Below are 16,223 nucleotides of genomic sequence, written 5' to 3' on the forward strand. Positions count from 1 at the left end.
CGCCGACTTACCGATTTCCCAATGAGCTTCCGAATCGCCGACACAGGTGCTCCGATTGCAGGACTGCTCTGATCGTAGGTACTCGCGACGGTTTACACGCGGAACGATCACACGCGACGATCGTGCGGCCGCGAGGTGTTCCCCGGCATTTTCACGCGACGACTCCTCGGACGCGACCAAGGCGAGACCCTGCGTTGGGATGTCATCTCGGTTGATAAGGTAGCTTCTTCGACGCCTGCGCCGTTGTAATTAAGAGCGCAATGCCGTACCTATTGATGACTCGAACAAGCGAAAGAGCGAAAATTCTTTCTTCCAGTATTTTCACGCAACGATATTAAACGCGTCTATCGGAGGTATTCAGATTTTTTAATCCCTGACATTTATAATCTTTCAATTTTTGGATCTTCGCGAACCTCGGCTTCGAGCATCCTCGAACGTTTGCACGACTCAATTCCAAAATTCTCAAATTCTATTACGATTCCATAATATTATATTTTTCTATACTTTTTTATAAGGGTGCTTCAAAATTGATAATACTTATGTGGAAGTAACTTTTTGAAGAGACAGAACTGATGAGACACGAGATATCATGATAACACGATAAAGACAAATGTATTTAAGACAAAAACAATTGTCTTTTTGAAAAGTCTTTATTTGTCTTTATTTGTTTCATCATTATCAACACATTCTTGGAATCTTCTCCAGGTGCATGGTCTCCAGAGGCACTAAGTTACTTCCATTTAGCATTTTTTTTTTGTTAAAAGCATTTTGTATACATGTATATGTGTATCAATAGTAATTACAAATTTTTTGATAAATTTATATATATAATCTTTAATTGTGACATATTTATAATTTCTCGATGTTTCAACCTTCGCGTCTTCGAGTTCGTCAAACATTTGCATCACTGCACGACTCTAAAATTTCTCGAATTGTTTCATAATATACCTAAATATTTTTTGCTCATAAAAAATAAATCCAACATCCTTTTTCACAATGATTTTTGCCTAATTTGTCTAATTCCGAAATTAATCAATTTGATTATTCAATTCGAAAATGGAACGGAAATTTCGCAACGAAACTGATATTAATGATACGAGTTTGATGACACAACACCACGTTTTCATAAACGCTGATGTTCGTGGACAACTTCGATGGTCGTACCAGAAGCGGCCAATGATCATTCGCTGCGTGCGCAGATCGCGCCGGCGTGTCAGCTGTTTCATTCAAAACCCACCATGACGATTCCGCGTTCCGCTCAATTTACAAACAGCAGAACGACCAGAACAAAATGTAGGAAATGTTTTGAGACATCTCATCGGTGTCAAAATTATTCACAAATCTATTTTGTATTACACCCTAGTTATAGAACTCACATGTGATATTCTTATGCCTATGTTTCAATCGCTATAGATCGGAGCGATAATGACGTACAGGAATATCAATGACTGAAATCGGTCCACGACAATTTTTTAAAACTTTTGCGAGAATTATAAAAGAAAATTAAGAAAAAAGGATGTTACTCTTTAGAACGTGTGAGACTCCTTATTTTAATCGTTAGTATCTTAAAAGTTATCAGCTTTGCGAGCTTTTTGAAGAAAAGCAACTATAAATTAAAAGACACTCTAAAATATTTCTCTGAAATATGTATATATGTATATAACAGTCAAGAATTTACATGAATCGTAATTATGTTGCCAACAACAAGCTTGCACGTATCGTTCGCGTAAATGGGACAAAGATTTAGGGTATAGGTAGGTAAGGGTGAAGGAGGAAGGGTGCATTCGAGCGGCGGACGCTCCTGCGCCCTTATTACTCTAGTTGTCTAGTTACGTCCCTGGTTGTCTGGTCGTCATAGTGAAAATCCGCCAGTTACAGCAGGGTTGCAAGGGAACGCACGTCACGTTCTCGGTGTCGCCGGTGCGAGCGGCTTCTCCTCAGAGGCAACGACAGTCCAGCAGAAAGAAAGAACAGGTGTATCGAGAAAATATCCCGCGAACGATCATCGTTTTCCCCGGCGCGTAGACCGGTGCACGGAGCGGAGCCGAGTTGAGCGCGGCGCAGCGCGTGGAGGGAGCACGTTCCTCATCGATCTTCTCGACGACGCCGACGTAGGTAAATCCCGGGTGCGCCCTTATTCCCGCGACGCGTCGAAGCCGCGAAGGACCGGCGAGATTCAGAGAAGTAAAAGAAAAATACTCGAGGCCCCCGAAATGAGCTCGGAGCGTACAGGGAGCGTGGATTTAGAAGGATCCTCGAGTTAATTTCTGCGAGTGTTAAGGAAAGACCGCAAGAGCGAATCCTGTATATCTCGTCGTCTTTATTCTCGCGATAAAGCATATTTTACGATATATCCCGGAGATGAATAACCGGCGAGATACGCACAAAATCCGAAATGAAGGAGGCAGGAGTATCGGGAACACAGGAAACTCGGAGGAAATATTAATTTACTATTACACGGATATATATATAATATATATATATATATATATATATATATATATAATAAAAGTTGGAAGATTCGCTGTCAATAATAAAGTCTCTTCGTTTCGATAAAGAAAATTTTTTTTATCCAACGATTTCGGTAGGTACTCGTGACCCCGTAGATAAAGTCTGACATTTACGTTCGTAAGACCTCCCACACTTCGATATACCGCTCTTAAAAAATCGATAGTGCCGACAAGGATAAGGAAAATCTATAGAAAAATTCTGCATGTTGGTGTGTAAAATGTCATCGCGGTATTTGTACTAACACGAGGAAATTCTAAATAAAACAGTGTTGTATTATAATTTTTGTACTAAATTCCCAATTTAAATGGAAGCGCTCTCCTTAATGTGCGCAAATTACCGCTATACCGATGAGTCGTAACTGCAAAAGAGTATAGATTCAAGTAATTTCCTCTGACTCATAAATTGTTCCCGTTCCGCGATATTTTTACTTATTGAAGCTGTCACGGTATTCTTCGCGTAGTTCGCCTTTTTCATCACGAATAGACCTACATCGAAACTTTTAATTATTATGATAGAACAAAGGGCAAAGAAGTGCGCAATGGGGAATAATTTATTTTCGCCCTACAAAAAAAAATTCACGAAAACGAGGCGTCGCTCCCGGTGTCGCTCAATATGACCGGGCGAACCGTCTATTAATCTACTTTCACGGCGAGAAGACTATCTTGCTGTACGCCGCTGAAGGAAACTGTAGCCGAGTCCCCAAGTTCTATTAATCTGAACGATAAGTGTAATCTGTCGTTACACTTATCGTTGAGATTAGGAGAGAATATGAGGAACAAAAACAAAAACTCAACGAATCGCCCTCGCTTTTCGTTTGGTGCCATGGAATTTCGTTCGACCGGAAGGATTAATTTATGCTCGTGTCTTATTTTTACTTTGCACACAGAGATCGCTCATCGCGGACAGTCTCTCTCTTTCTCTCTCTCTCTCTCTCTCTCTCTCTCTCTCTCTCTCTCTCTCTCTCTCTCTCTCTCTCTCTCTCTCTCTTTCTCTCTCTCTCTCTCTCGATCGATCGATCGATCGATCGATCGATCGAACACATAAGCGCCAGTTCATCGGCCGACATGCCTGCGTATCGATCCGCGGCTTTATACCGCGATATCGCTCGTTCTCCTTTAAGACTTACCCGACCTCGCGGGTTGCACGAACCGGTCGCATGTCTAGCCGCGTAAAAATTTTATTAATAGCAGTGCCTGCATTTTAATATAAGACCGTATCGTTTCCTAACGTCTAGTAACACCTGGGAGTATTTTATAAAAGATGAAAAATACGAGATACACCAAGTAACCGAACTCGCACCTCTGAAGTCGAAGTAGTTTTAATAAAATACGTTTTTTATACTTTTGACGTTCCTATTATCAATGTCAATATTAATGTCATATTCTTGCATAATATACACAACGCAAACGTGTAATTAGTTCTTCCACAATTAACAACCGTAATTAACGACTGTAATTAACGTGAAATTCGAGTGAAATTAACACGAAAATTATAACGTAATGTAATACGCGCGATAAATAATTTCTGTTATGAATTACAGTTTTAAATATCTGTTATTTTCTATAGGATAATAAATATAGACGACATGATAAAAATGGAAACATTCTGTGATAACGTTTTATATATTTATCAAACGATCTTTTCACATTCAAATACGTTCCACGTTCGAAACAACATTGTCACAAACCACATTCCGATCACGATCATCCACGTCTCCGTTTTTCTTCTTGGCAGTTTTAACAACGCAGACACTAATTAATACAGCACATTACGAGAATCCTTTTAGAGACATTTTACAATTTCACGTTCCAACATGATTGAGCGAAAAATACGTATAATTACCGAAGACTATGGCATGGAGCGAACAAAAAAGCGCCTCCTCTGGTGACTCGCTGATGATATCGATCGTTTCGTAGGAATATTTTCTTTTCTAAAACGATAAGCCCTCGATAACACGATAACTAATCGACAATCAAGAAACTCCAAACCCGAAATCAGAAGTCATGCTCGCGGTCACCCGAGACTATCTACCCACTTCCGGTGTGACCAATGCCACATATATTTATCATCAGTATCGATTACTGATTAAAATATTTATAAATCGGATGCCGCCATTGTGCACTCTCGTTAACTGCAACAAATTTTCCCGACGGAACGAGGTTCTCTTTGATGGATAGCGTACGTGTGGAATAATGGGATTTGTTATCAAACACGAGGCTTATCGAGCGAACCTCGAGTCAAATGACGCGAATCATCATGCCATGCACTTGGCGTGTGTCGTTCGCGCTCTCGATAACGGAAATGCGAATATGCGTAGCCGTCACGATAACGCGAATCGCGACGCGATCTTCACCCGCGCGATAACGCAGAATCTTTCCAGTTTGCTGATTAGTCCGACGTTGCGATCATCACCGTGCTGACCTTGGCACGATAATGACTCTTAGCGCAGCTTGACGCCTCGCTCTCGCTAAGATAACGAGAATGTTTGAATTATGATTAACCGACGCGTGCGCGCGGAAGTTGACTTATCCCCCGTCCGCGCAGCTAACGACGAAATGAGACACGCATTAGTCCTCGCAATTATCTTTAATCCGGCTTAATGCCATTTTACGTGCCATGTATTACGAAAACGACGAAAATGCGCGAAAGCGTTTGTTTTCGTTTATCCCATTACATCGAGGAATATTCCAGTTGCGCTAATGGAAAAGACCACCCGCGAAGGACCTGTTTGCGTAAACTCCATTGCGACACGCGATGTAATTGGATTGTATAATCGCACGACAAAATGACGTGTTACTTTTATGCTCTTAAAATGCGTGATACTGACGTCAAACTGCCTGTATCCAAAGGGGTATCCTTCAGGGCAATGAGTTATCCGGAGACATCCAGTTCTTGATCAATTATCTTGACTCTAGAGACATAACTCTGAACAAAAATAACACTCGTCGCGGGGGGCCTTTTTATACATGAAACTGAAGAACATTCTTTGTGTAAGAAATAAAGCTAATTTCATTACATATATATAGTTAACTATACTTGGTTAACTTGACTATATAACTTAATCAAACCTTATAATGTCTCCCTATAAAATATTTTTTGTTATAAATATATGTTCTCATTTTGCTTCCTCGTTTGCTGATGTCCACATCGTTTAAATTCTTTTTATAATTCTTTTATATGTTTTCTATACTAAAATACTGATTTTTTAACAAATTAATGTTTATTCTTTTATTTCAAATTTTCTATTCTCAAGAAATAATAAAATTATTCAAGAGTAATTGTTACGCACTAAATAAAAAAAAATAAATCCTTTTTATTATCTATATATATTGAGAATGGTTATATACAAAAATTTTATACATAACAGTAATGTAAATTAATTACTTGAGAAATTTTAGCAATCTTAGTCGGGATTAACAATTTGTGATAGGTGATAGAATTTTTGTAATTAGTGGGAAAGCTTTAAAAAACATTAAAATAAGAGAAAAAATAAACGTGACTGAAATTCATATAGTTTTAACCTTTAGACTTCAAAATTGATAACATCGGAATAAAATATCAGATCCCGCGTGCGATCTCGAGCACGTACTCTCGGGTAATTTACGCACAAAACAGATCTATACATTTATCTGATCTCACGCCGACTAGAAATAGATTTGAGAATATATGGTTGATCTCCGCAACGTTCTATCGTTAGATACTTCATTCGACTATGTCTCTACCCTGTTTCCTGGCATTCTTATTGCACGCAAAATAACCGTGGTTAACTCGACACACATCAGAATACTTTATCTCGGCTCGCCCGAAGAAATTGATAATAGCGCCTTTTTTGAGCCTTATTCTCTTTCTTTCTGTCTGTATACAGTTGCTCTCTTCGTTGCGCGCAGTAACCTAATTATAGAATGGAATTGTTATCTAACGACTACACGAGTAACGGCGCTTACGCATTTACGTAATCTTACACTTCGCGTCGTCCGATAACTTTTTTTTTCTTACCACCCCGTAAATATTAGTACGCGAGCACGCAATAAAATCTAACGATCCTTCTCGCTTTCTCATTCTACTTCTGCGTCTCTCTATTTCCCTCTTCGTCAATCGCGTTATCGACCGCGCGATGTTCGCGTATCGTTTTGCGTCAAACAGCATGACGAAGCTGATTGCATTTCTTGAAAAGTGCGCGACGAGATATCCGACAGAATTATAGGGCGTTCGAGATTTCTGAGGGATAGAAATAAATGTACTAAATATAGAAATCGAGAAAAGAAGCGAATTATCACTTTAATCAAGTTAATTACTAATTTAATAAATTACTAATAAGAATAAATAAAAAAGATAAATAATAAATAAATTCTTTAATATATATATATATATATATATATACATATACATATATATATAAATTGTATGGATATAACATATAACATTCTAGAATAATCACTATTATCGTAAATTCTAGACAGAATATGGTTATCATACATATTTAAAAAATATTGTACATATGATAAGCGCATGCGTTTGTATTGATTCGCATACAGGCTGAAATATTAATGAACGCGCGTACTAAAAGATATATAGTCCTTTAATGGATGATTAATAGCATATTTGCATGAAGCAAGTTAGTTATATTCTTACGAATATCGATAGAGACATACCAACACGACTGAATGTGATGTAATCAACATGAATTGATTAAACGACGTCTATTAATTGTTCGTTATCTTGAGCAACTTGACAAAGATACGCATTGCACGATTGAAATTTTTCATCATAAAATCTTCGCGTATTTCATACGATTAAATATTTGTGGTGTTAACAATTTAAGCTTTCGGATAACAATATCCGATTCTAGGATTCTAATGTTTACGCTAGGTGTTTAATAATAGACCGATTTGGCACTCACGATTTACACGTTCGGATAATACAATAACATCCCAAATCTAGGACTTTAGTGCTTCTATACTAAATATTTTCTAATAGACGGATGGGATAGTCTACCTGCAGCTAAAATGATTTAATTGTAGTCGAGCAAAATTTAATTCGACGCCATACACTTTCTCAGTCTTTAAAACATTAACATAATATTTGGTAGAGCGTTATACATGACACACGTATCTTTCAAGACGAAATCTTGTCAATGTAAAATTCATGTGATATTAATCGATATGAAAAAGATTTATCTCCTGAAACGCACATCAGAACTTTCCTTTTTTCGAAACGCAAAATCTCTATTTTTCTATTATATAACTTCTAATAATACAAAGAATCGCGCTACGTAGAAACATTCCTACCGGACCAACTCAGAGTTAAAGTATTTGTATTGTCTAATGTACTTTGTCCCCAAGTTTCTTGTGTGAAGCGCATTGCTTCAATGCATTAACCGTTGCCGGTGCACAATTGTTATTTTTCAATCTATGTGAGCTGTTACAAGCCACAATATTTCATTCTATTATAAAATCTTCCACGTGCTCTCATGTACGTGCTGTAAATTGTTATCTAAAAATTAAAAAAGCATTTTTCTAGCATTTTCTGAGACTCTCCGCAAATAATAACAACTTTCGACGCAACGTCATAAAACTTCTAATCCTAACGACATATTTTCTCGAAAGCATGTGCACTAAATGCGCTTATCGGACAGTGTACCAGTATATCCACGCTCACCGACACAAATCTCTTTTAAATTGATTAAAGATTCTTTTTATCGCGCTTATCGCGTTGCATACGATAACAAGCCCAGATTGACACACGAGGAATTAGTAATACACTTGTCGAACGAGTGCGAAGAAATTCCAAGAGTGATATTTCGTTGGCCGTTGACAGAATTCAAAAACATAGAGGCAGCGGAGACGGTCGCGATTACGAGGGCAATAAGTGACGTTATTTCGCGCAGATGTGCGAATTAGTGAATGCAAATGAGGCCGGACGGAAAAAGATAGAGATAGAAGGAGAGTCGAAGACAGGGACTCGCAGATGGGCGGCTCGTACTCGCAACGTGCCTCTTTTACACACATGTCGCGATCGAATGTTAATGAGTGTAAAATAAAAAGAAATATTGCCCTGTAAACTAAATTTTATTAACATTGTAATTCGGCAAAGCTCATATGTTGCAAGCAGCATTCTTACAATTGAGCAGAGATATTGTTGCTGCAATCGACGAGTACGAGATTTGCATTATTTTCAATATTCAAATCCCGAGAGAGATTTTCGCTCGCGAAGACATTCATCGTTAAGATTAAAAATTTCCCGGCGTTGCATCAGAAGTTTTTGTCTGCAGAAGATACCAGGGAAAGTTAGAAATATTTTCTTCTGACAATGAAATGAGATAAATTATTACGTATCACCTTGTATTATAGATGAAAAATTAACAATGTTACACCGTAATGATGTAAAGTCGGTACTTTACATCATTTCGGTAAACAACGTAGTTTGCACAAGATACCTTGAGACAAAGTGCACTAGACGTGTCACAAATTGCTTCTCAACTCTAATTGTAAGTTGGTCTGGTAGAGGCTTCGTCTATTGTTAGTCCTGATGGAGTTTGACGGTATGTATCGAAGTTCTTTAACGAAATAAATGCTAAACTAATCTATTATGGACGCTAAATCATAATGCAGACAAAAGTTTTGAAACCACTTTTAAGTGAATAAATGTACCGTATTTACCAAAGTCGATAAGACGCAGAGACAGACCTCAAATAATCCTTATTTACCTTTTATTTTTACAAAATGTAACACCTGCCAAATGTTAGCTATATCATTTACCGAACATCGTTATTTATTTTTTTATTACGTATATTTTTTTTATATCACTGCGTGATAAAGATTATAGTGTATGTGAACATTTTATGACATCCGGGATATACGCGGAATATTCCGAAGTTTTATTAGAGACAATTACACGTATATTCTCAATTATTCATGCTTGATGGATTAACTAATATTTATTTACCCGTTAATTAAGATGTCAAATAAGATATTTAACGGAAATTTTTGTACTTAACAAAGCGGTAGTAAGGTGGATCCTTTTAATTATTCATGTTCAGTTTCAGTCATTTTTAACCATTCCTTTAGGTCGCTACCATTCTTACTCTAGGTATATGTCGTTAATTTAACTAAAGCAATGTTAGTTTAACTAAACCAATGGAGTTAAACTAATACTGTTTTGTGTTAAAATAATAAATTTCGACACACATGGTAGTTAAAAATAACAAAATGTTATTTAACTCAAGATGTTGCTTTAAAATTCATCCTTTAATATTTAACAGTGTTACATTAATAATACTGTATTATTATCACGGTTAATAAAGAGCGTACCGTGTATCATAACAAAAATATTATATTACGTTAGAACCTGAAATAGAATTAAAGTGCTATGTGTCACGCCTCATCGACAGGATAAACAAAAAGACGACAGTTCAAAATAAACTGGCGCGTTTGTTTCAAAGCAATTTATCGCGGAATTTGAAAATAAAGCTTTCGGAATTTTAATAACCGTTTCGGAATTCGGAGGCGGCACTCTATAACCGAACACAATGTATGACTCCGAGACAATCGGCTCAAGAGAGGGGCGCGGTGCGGAACCTCATTAATATATGAAAATCACCGTGCGTTTAAACGTCGCGCATTTAAATCAAGATAATTCGAAAACGAGAAACGAGGCCTCTCGAGCTCGAGCCTCGTCTCAAGACGACGTGTCCCGCGACACGTACGCTCCAAAAGAGTTCGTCTCGGAACTCGGAGCGGAACCGCGACGCGAGGTGAAGAGCGAACGAATGTATTAATTAAATCGCATATGCAATGCTTGAAATTGCGCGGAATATATCCGCGGCGAAGCTACAAACACTTTGGGATACAAATCTAGAGAAAAAAAGGAAATGTTTTGAACGAACGGCCTCAAGACGTCGCAGAAGCGTACTCCGGAGCGATTTGCATCGAAACTCGTCGGCGCGCGGCGCGGCGTGCCAAGAGAGACGGAGGCGCTGAGCGCTCCGGACTCCGGAGTCCGGAGCGTGACCGGAGACGCGCCGGAACGCGGGGCGGGAGGAGGATCAGGAGGGACGAGCGCCGCATCGGCACAGAGGAAGTGAGCGCCGGAGGAAGGGGCAGGTGGGGAGAGGCGTCGCGACTCGCGCGTCAACGAGCGCGGTAAGGCGCCGTGCCACGAGAGAACGAGAGAGGGAGAGCCAGCCCGGTCTAGCGACTGGGAAGAGAAGAGAAAGGGAGGGAAAAGAAGGGAAGGGGGGAGCTTTTTCGGTTTTTAACGACATCCGAGCGCCGCCGCCGACGGCCGACGGCCGACGTCTCAGCGGTCTCAGTCCTCAGTGCCCGTCCGACTCGCGATTCGTATGAACGTTCGGTTCTCGTTTTATGTTTTTCTTCTCTCTCTCGCGCGCGCGTGCGTTTGCCGATTTAATCGAAGCTAAACGGTCTGAGAGGAGGCAGAGAAGTCGTTATTCAGGACTCAGAACGCCCTTCTCCCTCCGCCAGACAGCGCTCGACAGTGGTCCTCAGGATCGGGACGTGGCGCGGTTCGTACGATTTTGCCCTTAAAACCGATTGACCGAGGGTTGAACTAATAACTCCGGTGTGAATCGTACATTGTCACAGTGCCGAAATCGCGGTGAATATTCTGCGGAACTTCTGGCGAGACGTGTTTTTCACTCGAGTGAGAAAATAACTCTATGTAACGATCCAATTGATAATAGACGATAACTGATTCGAATTAACGACAATTGATAATCGTGCAAGAGTTTCTCTATCCTCACGGTAGTGCTGATTGGCGATAAGGAAGACGCACGCACTCTCGGAGCGACCTGCCTGTCGACCTGGTGCACCTAATTCCTATCGGTAAGAGGGGACTACGCGCCACGTCGACCGAAGCGAGAAAGGAAATGCAAACCCACGCGCGCCGGCTCGCGATAAATCCCTCGCATATCGAGCTTCCCTTTCAAGGAAGTCTGATTAAAATCCGAGAGAAGGATATCGGATTTTATTTAAAAAATCTATTACATCGAGATGTAATTTGAAATTTATCAAGAATGACTCACAACGAATTCGCCATATGAATAGAGAGGCTCGAGATCTGCTGGGATCTCAGAATCCGAGATTTCTTTATTTATTTATTTATTTCTATGTGATTTTTTTTAATTTCTTTCCTAGAAAACTATAAGAATATTGAGATAATGTAATTCATTTGTATTTATATTATCAAAATACAGTATTAAAATACAGAACTTAAAATCAAAACGCAAAATTTATAAATCAAGAGTTTAACGAATATCTCTTAGACATTCTCGTTGTTAAGGGTAATATTTAACGTTCTTATAAATCGTTTTCATTTAAAACTTTTTGCAACATATCTCAAGTAGAGAATCTCGAAATTAATTTGCGTTTAAGTACTTTAATTTGCCGCTGAGAAAATCCCAGAAAATAAAAAAAATATTGGAGAAAGAAATTATATGCATTTGAAGATAAAGAAAAAGCATAAGTTCGAATTTACTTTTATGATAAAATCAACATATATTTTTCGTAGACACCCTGTATGCAGGCACACGTTGTTCGCCAAGTGTCCAATGCTCCTATAAGTAAACCCAGTCCTGACATACAACGTTCCTCCACATGTGTAGTCCTTTTCTTCTTTTTCGTTCTTCCTCTCTCTTTTGCGCCGCTTTGACGAAAAACGGGTCTCGAAACACGAATGAACAGGTTAAAATACGGACATGTGGACGCGGACGTGTATTTTAATACATTTTAAACCGCCACGTTTTCGCTATACCGTGACGGAATGAGCGTGCGAGAGAAAGAGAGAGGGGGGAAAGACAAAAAGAGTAATCAACATTTAATATCTTTTTAAAAAATAAATTAAAATAAATGCAATAATTATTTTTTCTAAATATCCGAAGCAATCTCTATACATGACTAAAGACAATTACTTTTAAATAACACACTCAATGTAACACTAAATCAGCAGAAATTCTATTTTATTCTTCACAGTCGACACTTCTGCAACGCTAAATTTTAATGGTATATTCTTTATCTTTTCTTGCTGCTATTTTTATGTACTCCGGAAAAAGCACGCGAAAATAATAATTTGGAAACAATTTTGATAATTATGTGCTTCAGCGAAACTTCACGATCTCTTTGAAAATAATTTCTAATTATATTTATAAATATATTGATTTTCGAAAATGCTCCAGACATTCCTCGACGATGATTCGTCAAGAAATCCGTAACTGGAAACTCGTAAGCGAGCTATTTTTAAAACATTCCATATCCACTTATTTCTTATCGCAGCGCATAAATGCAGAGACGATTAACCCGTGCAGTTATCGCGTTTCACGCACTGACACTCTAGTTTATAATTCGGAACCGTAACGCAATTTCAACGATAACATTGCGAATGCGAGAGTTACGTTTCCTCTCCGGGCCCGAAATGACCGGAATAGCTTGAGGATAATTTTGGAACACCGCACCATCGTGGATTCTTGATCCTTACTGGCCCACGCGCGGTCTAGAGGGAACGCGCTTTGATCCCAAAATCCACAGCCTATTCTGCATTGCGCAATAAACGTTTGTCGTAATAACTGTGAAACCGATCAATCAAAATGATTCATCAAAACAGCTATCCAGCACGCGGTCTCAGGAAAAACACTGTGCCTACTATAAACTTAGGAAAAACTAATTTCTATTTATTAACGTCGTGCGCGATGTCATCGCACTTGCTATCGCATTTAATATCTATATTCTATACAGATAATATAGATAATATTCTATATAAAGAATCTATACCCCCCTGCTTTCTCTCTTTTACGTTATCTTTTAATATTATCTCTTAATCCCCGAAAGAATAACATACCATTACATTGTCATTATCTGCAATGTTTATACACCTGATAGGGAGCACCTTTCTGTTCGTATATCTGACGAAAAAGCATGATGGGGGAACGTGAGAGAGAGAGAGAGAGAGAGAGAGATGGGCATATGTTTCTTTTCGACTCCAATATATTTTTCATTCTGAAAAAAAAAGTACTTGAAAAATATAACTACATTAAAAATAAGCGATATGAGATAACTGTCTGAAGTCGGTTTCCATAATCTTGCCAAGCCTCGAGATTTATGGCCTCCCAAGTCTTTTCAATTCTCCGTTACCTCATCGATCCTCGGAAATGTCCAGCATTCTCCGAGGACGAGCCTTGCCAGGCCTTGCCAGGCCTTGCCGGGGCTTTCAGACACACCCTGTATGTCGTATCGATCGATCGCTCGCTCGCTTCCTCCGCTTCTTCCTATCGCACGTGGGTTACAATCGACAGAGGTGGTCAACCTTCGCGAGTTTGCCGGTCGTCGCTTTTTCCGCGGATTCCTTGGCGCGCTTTCAAGCCGCGCGTGTTTAACGTTAAATGGGGACGCCGCGTCTGATTTTTTGCGCTCCACGCTGGCATTGGGCGCAACTTTCATGTTACACGCGCAAAATTACGGGATTGGGCGTGTGCGAGACGCGAAATCGCGTGTAAATCCATTCTGCGACTTAAATAAAGCGCGAGCTTGTAATTTATATTTACGTAATGGTCTATAGTGCCTATACGAAGTGTTTATCAGAAATTATATCAGAACCGGTTATACTCCGTTCCTCTCTTTTAACTCTACACGTTATATATAAATATAATTTATTGAGGATTATTATTGAAAGATAAAAGTGAAAAATGGTTCGCCTTCTATTATCGGTCTAATTCCCATAAGCAAAGACTGCAGAAGTATATTTTAGAACGAGGATGATTTTCTGTGTCTTCCGAAGAAAATGATTCAATGATTTGGGAAACAACTTCGTGTCAAATTTGTTCGAAAATATTGCAGCAACATATTTATCTATCTTTATCTCGATTATTTCCTTCCTTTTTTTGCGTTTTATTTTCGAATGTACTATTACTGTCAACAGTTTTATCCTACTTATCTCTTAATTAGTTCGATAAGAGAGATTCGATAAAAATATATCATAATATCCAGCTAGACTGACAAAGAGTAAAAAAAAAACGAAGAATGAAGGTCAGAGAAAAATAGAACACACCATTCTCTTTGCTAACGATCAGGTTTCAATAAATGAAATCGAAGTTCTTGGATGGACAATTCAAGCACGAGTAATATATAGTCCCGGTATATTGATGATCAAAGTCCAGTTACACGATCGCATCTCAATCAATATTGCGAAAAAAAGGAAAAGAACTCGAAAGGGACGCAAACAAAGAACGAGAAAGATTATATATCGAACAATTGGCCACCCCTGTTACACGCTCGGTACATCGGTCGGCCACGTGAACGCGATACCCATCTCTTTGACGTATTTTCTTCGTTTTGTTTACACACCGACCATCATTGCGATTCGTTGCCGCTACGGCGACAACGATAACGGCGACGTCTGTTACGCTTAAATGACTGGAAATGCACACTGGGGCTTTACGTAATGCTGACAATGCGATATCCTGCGAATCGCTCCGATACCTCGGAATTCCCCCGTCGTTCCGCCCCATCGTTCCCGCGATCTCTACCCCTAAATGCGCAGCTATAAACGCGTGGCGTTTATCTTCCGAGGATCCAACGGAACGCGTTAAAATAATCGTGAAGTTACGAATCTGCGAGTTGGAAGGGACGAGATATGTGTGTATCACGATTTTGTTTCCCATTTAAAACGTTAAATTCAATTGTGCAAAACTATTTTAATTTTTTACATCTAATTAAAGCGTACATCACGTGCGTATATTGTTAATCGCATAGCGCGCACTCATTACGATGACTTAGAATTTAGAATAATGCACACGATTCAAAATTGTTTAAAAGAAAAGTGTACAGAACAATACAGAAATAGCTTGTGAATGAATTACTTATATCGCAACAATTGTACCGATTAGCTCGCAATGAACGAATATAGATAACGAATATGTAGAACGTATCTGTTAGTTTTTTCCTCCGGATAAATTATTATGCTGCATGCTCGTTATATGCTGTCTTAAAATCAAGAAATGACGTATAGAATTTTTCTCTTCTCGTTTTTCAGATTAAGATTATGAGTTCCGAGCCGTGGACCTTGCCTCCGAAGCAAGGTCTATATGACCCTACCCTCGAACGAGAAGCTTGCGGCGTTGGTTTTATCGTCGCCATTGACGGGAAGAGGTCGCACAAGGTGAGTCTTTTACCACGTAAAGTTCAAAGAACGACCCACGTCTCTTGATTGTCGCGCGTTTGATCTTTGAAATCTATTATAGATGTATACGTCCGTATTTTTTGCCTTGTCTCACGCACATATAGCATAGAGCGAATAAAAAGGCGTAATAAAGATAAGATAAACAGCTAAATGCGGAAAATAATAGGAGTACAAATAAATTTCCGCCATTTCCGGCGGAGACTTATTTGTACACCTAATAGTATATAGCATACTAAGCATACTAATGAGTTCTTAGACAAATATATCGAGGAAAAAAATCAAAATTGTGGATAATAAAAAGTTTCGAATAATTGCGTCGGTATTTTAAAGTTGCAAAAGCTTATATAAAAAGGGTTATATAATATTAAATTAAGATCCCAAAATAAAACAGGAATATAAATTAATGAAATGTATATATCTGAGAAAGAAACAAGAGTTCTCTCCATCTTAGAGATAAACAACTCATTGATAAATGTATGAATTACGATTTTGCGAAGATTGGATCGGTTTTCTTATATCGTTTT

The 16,223-nt window shown here is 38.8% G+C and overlaps 2 protein-coding genes across 15 annotated transcripts in view; one reads left to right on the forward strand and one right to left on the reverse strand.

Moving 5' to 3' along the window:
- Rdgb (retinal degeneration B) overlaps window positions 1-187 on the reverse strand; it is a 35,588-nt gene extending 35,401 nt beyond the window's left edge. For 7 of the 10 annotated variants that reach the window (XM_077411004.1, XM_077411003.1, XM_077410999.1 and 4 more), the window contains exon 1: window positions 12-186. The gene's annotated coding sequence lies outside the window, so the exon portion shown is untranslated. Of the gene's footprint in view, window positions 1-11 lie in introns of all 10 variants that reach the window. The other 3 variants (XM_077411007.1, XM_077411002.1, XM_077411006.1) reach the window with 1 other exon arrangement.
- A 1,690-nt stretch (window positions 188-1,877) lies between these two features.
- The window catches only part of LOC143900059 (uncharacterized), a 34,752-nt gene continuing 20,406 nt past the window's right edge, over window positions 1,878-16,223 (forward strand). Inside the window, exons 1-2 of one of the 5 annotated variants that reach the window (XM_077410990.1) lie at window positions 1,878-2,115; window positions 15,553-15,678. In XM_077410990.1, the coding sequence (XP_077267116.1) occupies window positions 15,562-15,678 (117 nt within the window). In that variant the 5' untranslated portion in view covers window positions 1,878-2,115; window positions 15,553-15,561. Of the gene's footprint in view, window positions 2,116-10,806; window positions 11,355-15,552; window positions 15,679-16,223 lie in introns of those variants that run through there. The other 4 variants (XM_077410989.1, XM_077410991.1, XM_077410993.1 and 1 more) reach the window with 4 other exon arrangements.

Source organism: Temnothorax americanus, unplaced genomic scaffold (genome assembly GCF_048541705.1).
Source record: "Temnothorax americanus isolate GAGA-0224 unplaced genomic scaffold, ASM4854170v1 Scaffold3, whole genome shotgun sequence".
Lineage (NCBI taxonomy): Eukaryota > Metazoa > Arthropoda > Insecta > Hymenoptera > Formicidae > Temnothorax > Temnothorax americanus.